This window comes from Aspergillus brunneoviolaceus (genome assembly GCF_003184695.1).
Source record: "Aspergillus brunneoviolaceus CBS 621.78 unplaced genomic scaffold BO95scaffold_72, whole genome shotgun sequence".
NCBI classification, from domain to species: domain Eukaryota; kingdom Fungi; phylum Ascomycota; class Eurotiomycetes; order Eurotiales; family Aspergillaceae; genus Aspergillus; species Aspergillus brunneoviolaceus.
In genome coordinates, this window is record NW_020290802.1 from 62,635 (window position 1) to 75,068 (window position 12,434).

Sequence of the window (12,434 nt, forward strand, 5' to 3'; positions counted from 1 at the left end):
ACTGCCTCGCGGCCTGCAGGAACCGAAACCTAGTCTGGACAATTCAAGCCAGTGCAATATACCCAGTGCAGCGGAGGACTTACTTCAACGGTCAAAGAATACCTTAGACATTCTGCTACCCAACATCTGCCTGAAGCATGCAATGTTCTTTGAGCGGTAGCGCAGCAATGAATGATTCGACCATTCAACTCAATATGATGACTCCCTAGAGCAAGACCATGGTACCGAATGAATAGGACGTGCCGCTCCGTATTTCCTGCCCATTGGCCTTTTCCCACCAAACGTTGAATGTTGACAGCCTGCGACCCCAGATGGAAGGATGAATTGGGTGCCGAAGTCAGAAAGGGCGCCATTCCCAAGGGTGGATGCTCTCCCCCCTCCCCCCACAGGCTGGGGCCACTTAATGTCTGCGTTGTGGACATGATCAGATGTGATCTGCCTTTCGCTCACTGCCCAGGTGTCTCAAGGTCTTGCAACAGATTTTGACGTGACTAGACCCTCAAAGAAGTGCGCCAAACAGCAAGGAACTAATGCAACAGACCTTCTATTCTCATTCTCCGCTCCTCTCCTTTCTCGTTGCTGCAGGCTCCGGGACGATCAGACAACGGGGAGATCTCCCATCGCCGGGCGCTCATTTTAGCTTCCCGCGCTAAAAACCCAAGGGTTCGTCCGTCATTTTTCGGCTCTCCGCCCGGCGTGGAAGGAGGAGCAGCTAAGTTACAGTGTTTACCTGCCTCACATTCTTCTGTTTGTCCGATCTTCAAATCGGATTTTCTCACTCATTATCCGCCTGCTTCAATCGTTTGCCCGATTCTCCTTTTCTGCTCTTCCTCTTCATTTCTTACTGTCTCTCTTCTTTCTAGTCGCTCATTCATCGGTGGTTCAGTCCATGACTTGATCGTGATCTGCTTACCCCTTCGTTCCCTTGAAGCTCCTCCGCCGCCGCCGCCGCCGCCTTCTGCTCCCCTCTTCTCCAGCCTTTGCGCACCCGACCACTTGCATTGGACAAATTTAGAACGACGCTGCTTCACAAATACAACCAAGAATACTCGCATTGACTATATTTATCATTCTTCGCAGTGACCAACACGGAAGGAGGCTTCGAACAAATCCCCTCCGCAGCCCCTCAATCGCGGCTCCTTCCTCATATGAGCGATACGACTTGCCAGTTCTCAGGCGATTTCATACAAGCGCCCATTCCTTTTGAAACATCACTACTCGAAAGTATCAATGCACCAAACCCTCTCCCCTTGTCTCCAGGGCGTTTTACCATAATCCACCTACAAACCCGCTCCGACTCGCCATGGCCTACAATACTCTGAGCGCGAAAAGCAAGACCAGCTCGGGGTCGTCCTTTCGCATCACACCTACAAATTCACCTGTTCTGAGACCCTCCACACGCTCTTCGATGCACAAGACACCACCACAACAGGCAATCCTGGCCCTCCAGACAGTAATTGGTACCACCACCAACTCGCCCAGAGGCTTCTCCAGTCATGCGGAGAGTAATTCCTTCGCTATTTGCGCTGGCTCGACCGTCGTCCTAGCGGAAATAGACGAGAGAAGAACCCTCCAGCAACGCTTCTTCAGGGCGCGACCTTCTGCGACCAGTGTCAATCCTGTCACCTCTTTCTATAATACCTCCACTCCTCCCACAACTCCAGATAGCAGAGCAAAAACTCCTTCGGGTACAAGGTCTGCAGCCCAAAGCGTCCTGCACGGTGGTAATGCCGGTAATGAGCTGGTGGAGTGCAATAGTCCACGTGGATGGTCATCTCGAGAAAGAGTGAAAGCAGTCACCAGCGTCGCGATTAGTCCGAATGGGGGTCTGCTTGCCGTTGGGGAGGTATGTCTCCGTAAATTAACTTGTATCAACTCACTCCTATGCTGATATTTGTTAGATTGGATATGGTCCGAGGGTCCTTATCTACTCAACCGCCAAAGGCGCCTCTGGTGAAGTCCCACTCTCCATTCTGACCGAGCATACGTTTGGGGTGCGTGGACTGGCTTTCAGCCCAGATTCACAGTATCTTGCCACCCTTGGCGATGTCAATGATGGATTCCTGTTTGTCTGGTCCGTGAACCCGAAGACAGGATCGGCCAGGCTGCATTCCACTAATAAATGCACTTCATTCATTCGCGACATGGCTTGGGTTGGGCAGACTTTGGTCACGTAAGTAATGTTATTTATCGCTCTGTCTGGCCTAGTACTAACAAGCTCTTCAGAGTGGGCACCCGACATGTTAAGGTTTGGAGGCTGCCGGACGCGAGACCGGGATCTCCAAAATCTCGGCTTACTGCCGAACCAAGCGCCAGTCCATCAAACCATACTCCGAAAGCTCTGTCTGGGAGAAATTGCTTGCTGGGCTCGCTAGCAGAAAGCACGTTCACCAGTGTAGCTAGCGTTTCTGACTGCGAGTCAGTAGTAGGAACAGACACGGGGGCTCTTTGCTTCCTGGATCATAACGAGGGAACACACAAGCTGTCTGTTGCCCATTACTTTGATTATGCTATCACTTCTCTCGCGGTCGATCTGGACCGCTCATGTCTCTGGGTTGGTGGACGTGGCGGACGTATCCAGTGCATGACCTTGGCGAAATTACGTTCCTTAACCGTTCCATCTTCGCCTGCGTTTTCTGGTAGATCCTCAGTGGAACCAAGTTCAAAGGGGCCCACCATCACATGTATTGGATGCCTTGGTCCCAACTTGGTGGCAATGGACTCTAGCAACGCTCTCAAGATATTCTCGACTGAAGACTTGAGTGATGATCTGGATATCAATGATAGTGATTTGGGAAACACTCTTCAAGCTCACAGGGATGCTGTCCTTGGTATTCGTCCATTCTCGGACCCCAATGACCTTGGAGCAGAAGTCTATACCTGGTCACGCAATGGAGTTGTCAAGTTCTGGGATGACACAGGCAAGTGTCGGGACTCACGTTCGATCATTCTTGAGCATCCCACAGGGGTCAATGAGGATATCTCCAACGAGCTGAGAGTCTTGTGTGCTACTGATAACATGGATTACTTCTTGTCCGGCGACAAATTTGGTGTCCTAAGGTATCATATTGACCCGATTTGGCCATTGCTATACTCTCACTAACATACGTTTACTAGACTCTGGCTGAATCACCCATGGAAATGCATTCAAGAAGTCCGAGCTCATAGTGGGGAGATCACTGATATTGCTGTCCATTCCTCCATCCAGGGTCTTTTTATTGCTAGCGCCAGTCGCGATCGCACTATACAATTGTTTCTCTGGGCAAATGAGAGTCTTGAATTGATTCAGACCATGGACGACCACATTGGAGCTGTCAATGAAATTATTTTCATCGATAATGGAAAGCGACTAGTATCATGCTCTGCCGATCGTACCATTCAGATCAGAGAGTGCGTGAGTCGCGAGGCTCACGGCGCGTCTGCTTTCGCGTATTTGGTCTCTAAAGTGATAACATTGAAGGCCTCGCCAGTATCCATGGCACTACTACCAAAAAATGAGAACACACTCATTGTCTCCACTACTGATCGCTTTGTTCAGCGCATTGACCTGAGTTCTGGTCGACAAACTCATTCTTTCCGGACCACTGACGCTGATTCAACTGATACAGTGGTCATGAGCTCCCTAGCTGTCTCTGCCGACGATCCGGAACATGATACCCCTAGAATGCTCGTAGGAGTTTCAGGATCAGACAAGTCTATCCGTGTGTACGACTTGGACAGAGGCGTCCTTCTCGCGGCTGAATTCGGACATACCGAAGGAGTTAGCGACGTTTGTCTGCTCTCGAGGAGTTCTAAGTCATCGAGCCAAGGGAAGAAGTGCTCTCTAGTCAGCTCTGGGATTGATGGTCTCGTTATGCTATGGGATCTATCGCTGCTTGCTCAAACACCTCGAGATTCCGTGCACACTAGTAATAAGGAAGACGATGACGTTCCAACCAAAGCTTCCGCAGTCTCCAAGCCTCCTTTACGCAAAGTTCTGTCCAGGCATGAGATTGCCGAGTTTCAGCGGCAGGAGAATCTTGCGGTCACTCCGACCCCTGCGCGTGGACATTCTCCAACATTTCTGCGGAAATTCGCTAAATTATCCCTTTCCCCTTCCCTTAGATCTGGAAGCACTTCTCCGACCTCACCCGCATCGACACCTAGTCGCCGCTCACCTACGTCTGGCATTCATCGAGACAAAGCACATACATCACCCTCACTCTGCAAACAGAAGCCTCCTAGTGCTAAGAAGGCCGTGTGTAGCCGCAAAGAATCTCGCCGTTCATCTATGGACTTCCGGGCTCGTGCTAGGAGTATGGGGAAAAGCGATCTCGGCGCACTCGATACGTCCACCGAACAAGTATGTCGAACATTAAAGGCTTACCGTAAAAAGCTCAACAGCTCGACAGAGTATTTACATACTCAGAGGGATTTGGAGAGGGAGCTAGAGCTCACGCTGCGTGTGTTGGCCTCCCGGAACAGGACCCGTGAGACCCTCGAGAACGATACCGACAGCAGCGGCAAGGAAAATCAGAAGATATCTCGAATCGGCAAGTTCCATGAAGACTCATATAGCACCGAGCGACTATCTTCGATGCCGGAAGTTCAACGGACAGATTCGTTCGCGCCCTCAGAGATCTCTTCCCTTATTCTGAATGGCGATGATTGAACAAATGAGATTCAATGGCAGGCCCATTGCACTCTTCTATCACATTCTAGGGACCACAGTATTTCCTGGTCATCCTCTTTCCTTTCTGCCCCTCAACTGTCATAACATATCATTCAAGCGGGACCTATGCACTTTGATTTCGCCTTGATGAGTTCATCGGTTACACCACCTTAGCTCTAAGCGTTTCAGGTGCCTCGATGTACTTTTTCCTCGTTTTAACCTCTCATTTGCGAGGACTTCACATTTCAGGAGATATATCCTTCATTTCTTACCGGCGTTCTATGCAAGGACACATTTGAGTTCGCGGTCCCCATCCAATCCAGTCGCTATGCTGCGGCATCATTTAGTCTTCTTTCTACTTAAGGTGAGGGCTTCGCTCCTGGGCTGGGATTTTTACTTCAAGTTCATATGCCCCTGTCCTTAAACCTTCTTTATACTCTTCCTCGAGCGCATTTCTTTGGTGTCATTGGTTCTTTCCCGGAAAGTTGTTCAACCTCCTTTCACTTGCATCACATCCTTTATGTTGGCCTTGTTAGCTAAGCTCAAAATGATACCCATATTGGCCGAATACCATAGCAAGCCTAACTCTGATGGTTCTTGCATCGGGATATGGATCTTTCCCATACGTAATTGACCGTGTCTTTTTCCGTGTTAGATTTTAATCGATCACCCAGCTACATATAGACCTGTCACACTTGCCCCTCATATCAAGTTGGTAGCTGAGCCATAGACTCGCTCATACATTCATAATGCGGAGGTGGAGGCGGAGAAAACACTTGCCACCTACAGCTGAAACCTCCCAATTTAGACCATCCCACCCGACTCCTTGTCCATTGACCCCGATCCTTTCACCCCTCCCACCATCAACTTCCCATACCTCGCCCTCAACAACTCCCCCAACGCACCACCCCCGCCATCCTCCCCACCCACGCCATCCACCACCACCAGCAGCAAGTCCGCCAACGCAATCGCCTTGCCCGCCCACCGCCGACACTCCCCATCCTCCCCGGCCAGATAGAAATCCACCGCCCGATTGAACGCCACCGACGCCATCCACTGCACCTCCACCGCCGGGAATTCAGTCATCTGCCAGTCCCGCACGAGGACCAGGACCTGATCGAGGACCGACTCCGCGAGATCGGGCTGGCTTGCGTCGAGGGCGAGATGGTACAGCACGTGCAGGTACCGGGGGAGGGTCTGATACATGGTGGTGGTGATGGTGGTTGTTTTCGTGGATTCAGTGAGGTCGGGGGAGGGGGAGGTGTGGATTGTTCGGAGGAGATGCTTTTTTTTTAAGTTGTGGTTAGAATATGCTGTGTCTAGGCGTTGCTTTGGGGCTTGATGGGGCTTGGGCTTGGAGGTTGGAGGGGTGGTTTGTATTCTTCTTCGTATTGGGGAGGGGGGACGTACCTTGATGGATTGGATGATGTTTGTGAGAGGGGTGGTGGTGCTGGCGCAGAGGAGGATGTCGAGGTAGATTGCTGTTTGTTGGGGAGTGAGGATGGGAGAGGAGAGGTGGAATAGGTTGGTTATGTGGTTCCAATTACTGCTGCTGCTGCTGCTGCTGCTGTTGCTGCTGTTGTTGTTGTCGTCGTCGCTGTTGAGATGGATTGAGGCTTCTAGGTCAAGGGCGAGAATGATGCGGTATTTTGGGAGCCAGAAGGCGGTGCTGTCTGAATTCAGGCTTGCGGTTGAAGCGGGAATGGCGTTTGAGGGCAAGTTTGGAACTGGAGTTGGGGTTGCTTTGGAATTGTAGGGCCACTGGTGGTAGTTGGTGAGGTTTGCTTGGAAGGCCATGCTGGATTCATGGGCTGCTGTGTAATGGGTTTTCTGGATGTCAAGGGGTTTGAGTTAGGGTTATGGATGATGGAAAGGGGCCGGGGGGAGGGGGCAAGATGACCTTCTTTGTTGGATCGGTGGTTTGTCGCGCAAGTGATATGTGCTTGGTTGTCTTTAGAAATCGACACAGGAGGTACGTGGTGTTGAGTGGTGGATCGGTTGAATTGACTTGTTCCTGGTGTAGGGTTGTGAAATAGAGGCTGGTAAGTCTGGATATTTGGAGATGGAATGGAAGCGGCTGTCTTCTACCTTGATGGATGTTTCAACGAGACTCAGGGTCTGCTCAGTTGGTTCCGAGTCCCGTAGTCTCAGCGCCAGGTTGTAGCTCTTCTTCGCAAGCCACTCTATCTCGTCGGTGGTGAAAGCCCCTGCTCGCTTCTGACCGGGAAACCTATCTATGGCTAATCGGGTTAGCTAACACTTTGTCGGACTTGTTAAGAGGCCACGCACCTGATTCAAATGCAAATATTATTGCATCTACTAGCCCTTCATCTTTGGCATCGCAAGCGTCGAGTTCAGTGACAAGATATAGGATGGTAGACATAGGATTATTGTCAGTCGGGAAAGCTGATGGTGCACTCAACTTCACACATACTGAAATACACGCCCTGTCTGGTTGTCGAGTTGAAGGCCTTCCTTGCTCAAAAAAGTTTGCTGAAGACATTGAAGTGCCTCTATCATCTTTCCCTGTCGAAATGCTTCCGCTATGCATGATATGATATACGGCGATGATGTCTCAACGAGCTCGAACAGTGCTTGCATATAGACAAAACCTGTGCCTTGTTAGAAGGCTAGAAACAGGGAGCAGGAGAACTGCCTACTAGAAGTACATGTATTATTCCACAGGGTCAACTTGTACATCAGATACAAAGTCAGCGGGCAATGTCTGCATTCTTCTGGCAGATGGTTGAAAAGTGTATCCGCAGCGGTTGTGCTCAGTGTCTCAGAAGCACAAAGAATAAGTCTCCTATTTCTTCGTCAGCTTTGATGGGAAGATGTGGCAATCTTTCTTACCTGAATAGCTTAGATCTGGTGTCGGAGGAAAGTGGAATGACTGGCTGTTTGAGCATGAAGAGACACCATTGTTCTGCGGAGAGTGCATCATGATCCGATATCGCTCGATTTATGTGCTTCCAGACTATCTTTGACTCGCTCAGTAACTGATAGTCGACCATAGGATTGAGAGAATACCATCAAACAAGCTTGTTGTGCTTCTACGCTAAGGAATTGCGTGTCGAAATTCAGGTTTTCAACAACCTCCTTAAAGAGTCGCAGGCTCGCCTGTGCAGAGAAGCATGGATTTGTCAGAGCATCGACTAGCCTGACAAAGACATGTTCGAGTAATCGGTGTTCATGATCAAGGCGCGGACTCCCAGTCATCTCAGTCAGGAGCCGCTCTAGTGCATGAAAATACATTTCGGGACTGCTGCATGTCAGGATAGGGGTATCAGTTGCTCACATGGTGACTCACGAGTCCTGAAGCTTGTCGATATAGTAAAGGATCCTATTAAGGGTTACTGAGCTGCCTTGTCATTCGAGCTGAGCATCCGCACATTCTGAAGCTACTTTCTGAGGCATCCACCGCCTTGAGGGCGTCTTGTAGTACTGCCATGAATATCAGTAACTGCTCTTAATTATAGTGGCACAACTCACCTTGAAAGTACTGTTCCACATCCCTGTCCCCTCGAGCAAGAACTTCAAGCTCGAGAAGCCGAATTGAAAACACATTGCTATATAGCTAAACACGCATGGGCATAGAAGCATTACTGGAGAATGGGCCCACTTACAGATTTGAGCTGCTCGAGGGCTCTCGCAAGATTGTCTCGAGAGTCATGCGTATCAAGATATATATTCGCTCGAACTGTTCCAAAGTCAGTATATAAAATATGAAAGACCCAGATAGTCCAGGGCCCACACCTAAAGCATGCAGAATCAGAAGCGCCTTATTCCGCAAAGCTACATCAGATTCTTTGGAACTGGAAACGAGCAGCTTGCATTGCTGCAACCCCCTTTCCAACCACTTCGCCGCCACATCGTACTGCCTGCATGACAATGCCGAGCTCCCAACCTTGAAGCAAACATCCAGAGCACAGCAGTCGCCAGTGTTCAAGTCAGGAAGTTTCAGAAACAAATGATCTGCAATGTCCAGTCTGCCTTGAATCCAAGCCTGAATCCGGTCCTCCCCGTCAGCAGCGTACAGTACCCAGACTTCAGCTCCGCGCAACAAGATGAGACATACCAAGTGGACCCGAAGCGCATAGTAATGCACGTTGCACTGGCGCAGTCTCGCTTCATCGACATCTGTATCCAAGTGCGCGAGCGCATCCAGCCGCATGGCTACCGCTTCGATGATTTTTAAGCTGATGGCGACGCAATCATGTTCTGAGGCGCATGTCAACATGGGCTGTGCCCGTAGCCAATGCTCGCTTTGACAGTCATACATACCTATACAAGTCTTGATCAGCTTGTAAGCTGTCTCCAAGACTCTGAAACTCCCTGGTGCAGAGGTGGGTTAGTAGTGTCAGACATCCTTGTGGACCATAAGGCTATACCTATACTCCTATTCGAGACGGCAGTGTCGAGCATAGCCCATGCGAACGCTTTGACTACGTCTCCGCTCAGTCTCGATACCTGAGATTATACGGCAGATAAGGGTGTATGTACCTTTGCACAAGACCACGGATGTTGTAGGGTCGCTGCAGTTCGTCATACGCTGCGTGCAGCTGTTCCACAGTTCCGTGCCTGCGTGGTTCAAGCGCCGGCGGATGGAGGAGGAGGAGGTGCCTGTGGAAATTGGCAGATGACTGAGATAGCTGTCTAGCTTGTTCGACGTGGCTGCATCCGAAAGTAGACTTGGGTCTTCGTGGTCGTCTGCCTGGACTTGCTTCTGAATTTCGCCTGCGAAGGCTGGGCGAGGTAAGTACAGTACATGGGCGCACTTCACTCTGGTGCGAGGTAGTCTGCTTACATAGAATGGCCTCTCCTGCCATTTTAGAAATCCGAGACGGGCTGCAGATGGTTGTTATGAAGTAAATCCTTGACTTGGAAGGGAACTGCACGATACCCCTGGGCGATGTAGTGGAAGTGCATGGCTCGTGTAAGTAGGTTGCTACTCCGCACTAGGACAAAGGGTGGTCCTGATACACAATGGCATCGGGGACCACCTGACCGGCATACTCCCTATATGTATGGCACTACAAATATAGCAGGCTTTGACTCTTAGAAGAATCTCATTTTCTTGAACCCAAATTATAGTACATTTCCTAAAACTGGGAAGCTGTTCAAGTCAGGAAGTTATTACCTGGCTCCTGTGAAGCAAATGACAAAGAAATGGATATCTATGGACCAAAGCTAGATGAAAGTGTGAATGATGACTCCGTACTGAAGCGAGAAACAGCAGACAACGTGAAGGCGATGGACTTCATTTTGCTTTCCGCTACGAAGGTAAGAAGTTTCCAATTATGAGAGATGGTCTGTTTTCGAGGAGAGTTAGTGTTCCATCGCCGATTCATTCCTTTGAGAATTGACTCACATGTTGTGGTTATCTCTCCGTATGGTGAATGAGAAGCAGCAGGGAATACCGTCAGTAGACGAATTCGAATTGGGATTTTTCAATGTGCAGCTTGTGAGCATTGCCTTTTGGGTGCTATCGAACGCAATCGCCCCGAACTTCTCCCAGTAGCTAACAAGCTGGTCTTCCACAATGATTTCATGGATAGCCAATTTACCCTGTGTAATGTTAGCATCCATTCGTCTCCGGCCAAGGAGACCAAAAACGACTCACATCGCGCAAGGACTCGATAGGAACGCCGATCAGCTCTGCCATTTCTTTGTTCCCTCGAAAGATCTCTCCTGTTCGTCTCCAGCAGCAAGCAGGAATAGCCATACTAGCAAAAACACGATCATACTCCATCAGACTGCGTTCGAACCACATCTCCACCAATATCAGCTCGATATCGGTCAAACTTTGCATCCTCTCCCGAAACTTCGGCCGGAATTTATCCAGCTGTCGAAGAATCTTCTGCCGTGAAGCTTGCTGGAGGTGTCTTTCCATATACTGGTTCAACCTTGCATAGCCCTTGACGTAATTGAATGGTCTCAAGAGGCCTGCGTCATACTTGGCCTTGAGAAGTTTGTTCATTCGCTCCTCTGGTGGATCTGAGCCTGAAGGATCAGCTGCAGTCATGTAATATGTCTCTCTTGCCTTGTCATTGCCCACTGCAGCAGCAGGGCCCTGAGCAGATTCACTCTGGGTTTGCTGATGCTGCTGATTCTGATTCTGTTGCGACTGTGCCTGTTGGGCTTGCTGGAGCATAGACGGGTTTGATCCTCCTAAGGTAGCCATGGAGTTTATCAATGTCGGGTCTGAATAGACCCCATGCAGATCATCATTTTGGAAAACCGATCCATCGTCAAGGAGACTATTACTGAGAAAGTCCCCAAGAAGGTTGTACTCGTTGGTGACCTCGGGCGCATTGAACATATAGGAGGGATGAAATGAGTGCATGTCTTGAAATTGGCTTTGCCCGCCAATCCATTCGTTGAAGGGAAGTACTGTGTAATCGCGTCAGTGACAATTCTCCAACGTCATCTTCATTAGGTGGCGTCTCACCGGAAGAAGACATATTGCCCGGCTGCTGCACCGAGGGCACAGAGGAAGCCGATAGGCCCATTGTCGCATCGGGGAGGATTTGCTGACCGGCAGCATCCTGGACATCGACCGTTCTGGGCATTCCTTGGATGTTTGGATACTCGTTGTTCGAAGAGGCTTCGTCATCCGCAGCCGAATGCTCGTTCTCGCTCCGGGACCGCTTGGAAGACTCTCGAGGCTCGTCATGGCACAGGTGGCCGATGTTCCGCTTTATACATCGTGTACAAGGTCGTTCCTATCAAACAAATATCTCGCGTCAGTATGCCTGACTCATTGGGAAACACCCTGTGCAAAAGACGTTTCACAAAGGGTGTTGGAAGGAACAACGTTCAGGAAGGTCGTACCGAGTCGCAAGTCATATGCTGTGCCACGTGGAATACCCTCCTGTTAGCAAGTGAACCACTTTGGGATATCGATCAATTTGTTCTCAAAGAGCGGAATGCCGCTCTAGACATGGCCAAGGAAGGTGGTTTGGCGGCCGCATGTGAGAGAGGCTTACCGATCGCCGACAGTAAACGCATGCTAGCAGTCATTTTCGCATCAGCCAGCCATTCGGGACGGGAATCTATGACAGAGAGAGCCCATAGATTCCTACCGTCACCCTAGCAGGGCCCATGGCAGAGACTATCTACTTACCATGATTGACCTTACGGCGCTTCTTCGGACTCGAGTGAGCCCCCACCGCAACCATTTCACTTTTGGGGCCCTGTGTGCCCAGCAGTTCCTCCTTTACATTCGGATTTTCTCGCGTGTGTTCGCCATTTGCTATGCTGATTCTCGATTTATCGGTTGTCCCGTTGTTGGGTTGGTGTTCGGGCCCTGTACCCGGATGCGCTGCGCTTTTCTCCGTCATTGATCGCTGGGCGCAAAACTGTTGCGCAAGAACGGGATCGATGCTGAGATCAATTGATTCGACTGGCTCAGGGCGCTCCAAGGAGGATGGCAAGTTGCAGACATTCAAGGCTATGTGGAAATTGGGTTGGGCAATAACGGTTAACAGTTTCGGTTGCTTAGTTGCGGCGTCGGTCTTGTAAACTGCTCAGTAGAAATTGCGAGGATGCGCGCGAATGCGATCGGCTCATCGAAGTTCCCCGCTGGAGCGGGACTTGGATCTTTGAACTCCCGGGCTCCTCCGCATTGGGAGGGGAGGGGTGAACAGAACGGCGGCTAATCTGTCAGCCTCGGGAAAGACTTGGCCCTGGAGCCACAGCCCATGTGCCACATTAGACTAATCAAATATGAGTATAGTAACTTACTGTACAGAGCAGAAACTAGGTTGCGTCGAATGATCTT

At 50.2% G+C, this 12,434-nt stretch overlaps 4 protein-coding genes across 4 annotated transcripts; 1 reads left to right on the top strand and 3 right to left on the bottom strand.

The window, feature by feature from the left end:
• Positions 1–1,303: 1,303 nt before the first annotated feature.
• Positions 1,304–4,651, top strand: BO95DRAFT_372024 (WD40 repeat domain-containing protein; the record flags this gene model as incomplete). Its single annotated transcript, XM_025582983.1, has 4 exons — positions 1,304–1,846; positions 1,902–2,173; positions 2,227–3,060; positions 3,118–4,651. The coding sequence occupies 4 exons, from the start codon at positions 1,304–1,306 to the stop codon at positions 4,649–4,651; spliced, it is 3,183 nt and encodes a 1,060-aa protein (XP_025438414.1).
• A 648-nt stretch (positions 4,652–5,299) lies between these two features.
• On the bottom strand, positions 5,300–6,708 carry BO95DRAFT_517566 (uncharacterized protein). Its single transcript, XM_025591908.1, has 3 exons — positions 6,552–6,708; positions 6,062–6,481; positions 5,300–5,935 (listed from the first exon to the last, which is right to left on the bottom strand). Exons 2-3 carry the CDS (start codon positions 6,446–6,448, stop codon positions 5,456–5,458), a joined length of 867 nt encoding a protein of 288 aa, XP_025438415.1. The 5' UTR covers positions 6,449–6,481; positions 6,552–6,708; the 3' UTR covers positions 5,300–5,455.
• Positions 6,537–9,656, bottom strand: BO95DRAFT_254270 (uncharacterized protein). The gene is made up of 16 exons (XM_025581463.1): positions 9,459–9,656; positions 9,155–9,397; positions 9,043–9,096; positions 8,936–8,986; positions 8,730–8,872; positions 8,408–8,657; positions 8,278–8,351; positions 8,144–8,228; positions 8,044–8,095; positions 7,962–7,994; positions 7,682–7,913; positions 7,505–7,632; positions 7,312–7,457; positions 7,084–7,263; positions 6,941–7,026; positions 6,537–6,891 (listed from the first exon to the last, which is right to left on the bottom strand). The coding sequence occupies exons 1-15, from the start codon at positions 9,478–9,480 to the stop codon at positions 6,971–6,973; spliced, it is 1,749 nt and encodes a 582-aa protein (XP_025438416.1). The 5' UTR covers positions 9,481–9,656; the 3' UTR covers positions 6,537–6,891; positions 6,941–6,970.
• A 63-nt stretch (positions 9,657–9,719) lies between these two features.
• acuM (gluconeogenesis transcription factor RDS2) lies at positions 9,720–12,384 on the bottom strand. The gene is made up of 7 exons (XM_025587400.1): positions 11,778–12,384; positions 11,641–11,663; positions 11,486–11,503; positions 11,103–11,376; positions 10,275–11,044; positions 10,023–10,219; positions 9,720–9,963 (listed from the first exon to the last, which is right to left on the bottom strand). The coding sequence occupies exons 1-7, from the start codon at positions 11,992–11,994 to the stop codon at positions 9,927–9,929; spliced, it is 1,536 nt and encodes a 511-aa protein (XP_025438417.1). The 5' UTR covers positions 11,995–12,384; the 3' UTR covers positions 9,720–9,926.
• Positions 12,385–12,434: the final 50 nt, after the last annotated feature.

Coding starts and splice junctions, on each gene's coding strand:
- BO95DRAFT_517566 (XM_025591908.1), bottom strand. CDS start 6,448: ATGGCCTTCCAAGCAAACCTCACCAACTACCACCAGTGGCCCTACAAT. Junction 5,936..6,061: donor ACATCATCCAATCCATCAAG/GTACGTCCCCCC, acceptor TTAAAAAAAAAG/CATCTCCTCCGAACAATCCA.
- BO95DRAFT_254270 (XM_025581463.1), bottom strand. CDS start 9,480: ATGGCAGGAGAGGCCATTCTAT. Junction 8,352..8,407: donor TCTGATTCTGCATGCTTTAG/GTGTGGGCCCTG, acceptor ACTTTGGAACAG/TTCGAGCGAATATATATCTT. Junction 7,264..7,311: donor GAATAATACATGTACTTCTA/GTAGGCAGTTCT, acceptor AACAAGGCACAG/GTTTTGTCTATATGCAAGCA.
- acuM (XM_025587400.1), bottom strand. CDS start 11,994: ATGACGGAGAAAAGCGCAGCGCATCCGGGTACAGGGCCCGAACACCAA. Junction 11,664..11,777: donor GCGCCGTAAGGTCAATCATG/GTAAGTAGATAG, acceptor AATGACTGCTAG/CATGCGTTTACTGTCGGCGA. Junction 9,964..10,022: donor CGGAGAGATAACCACAACAT/GTGAGTCAATTC, acceptor CCTCGAAAACAG/ACCATCTCTCATAATTGGAA.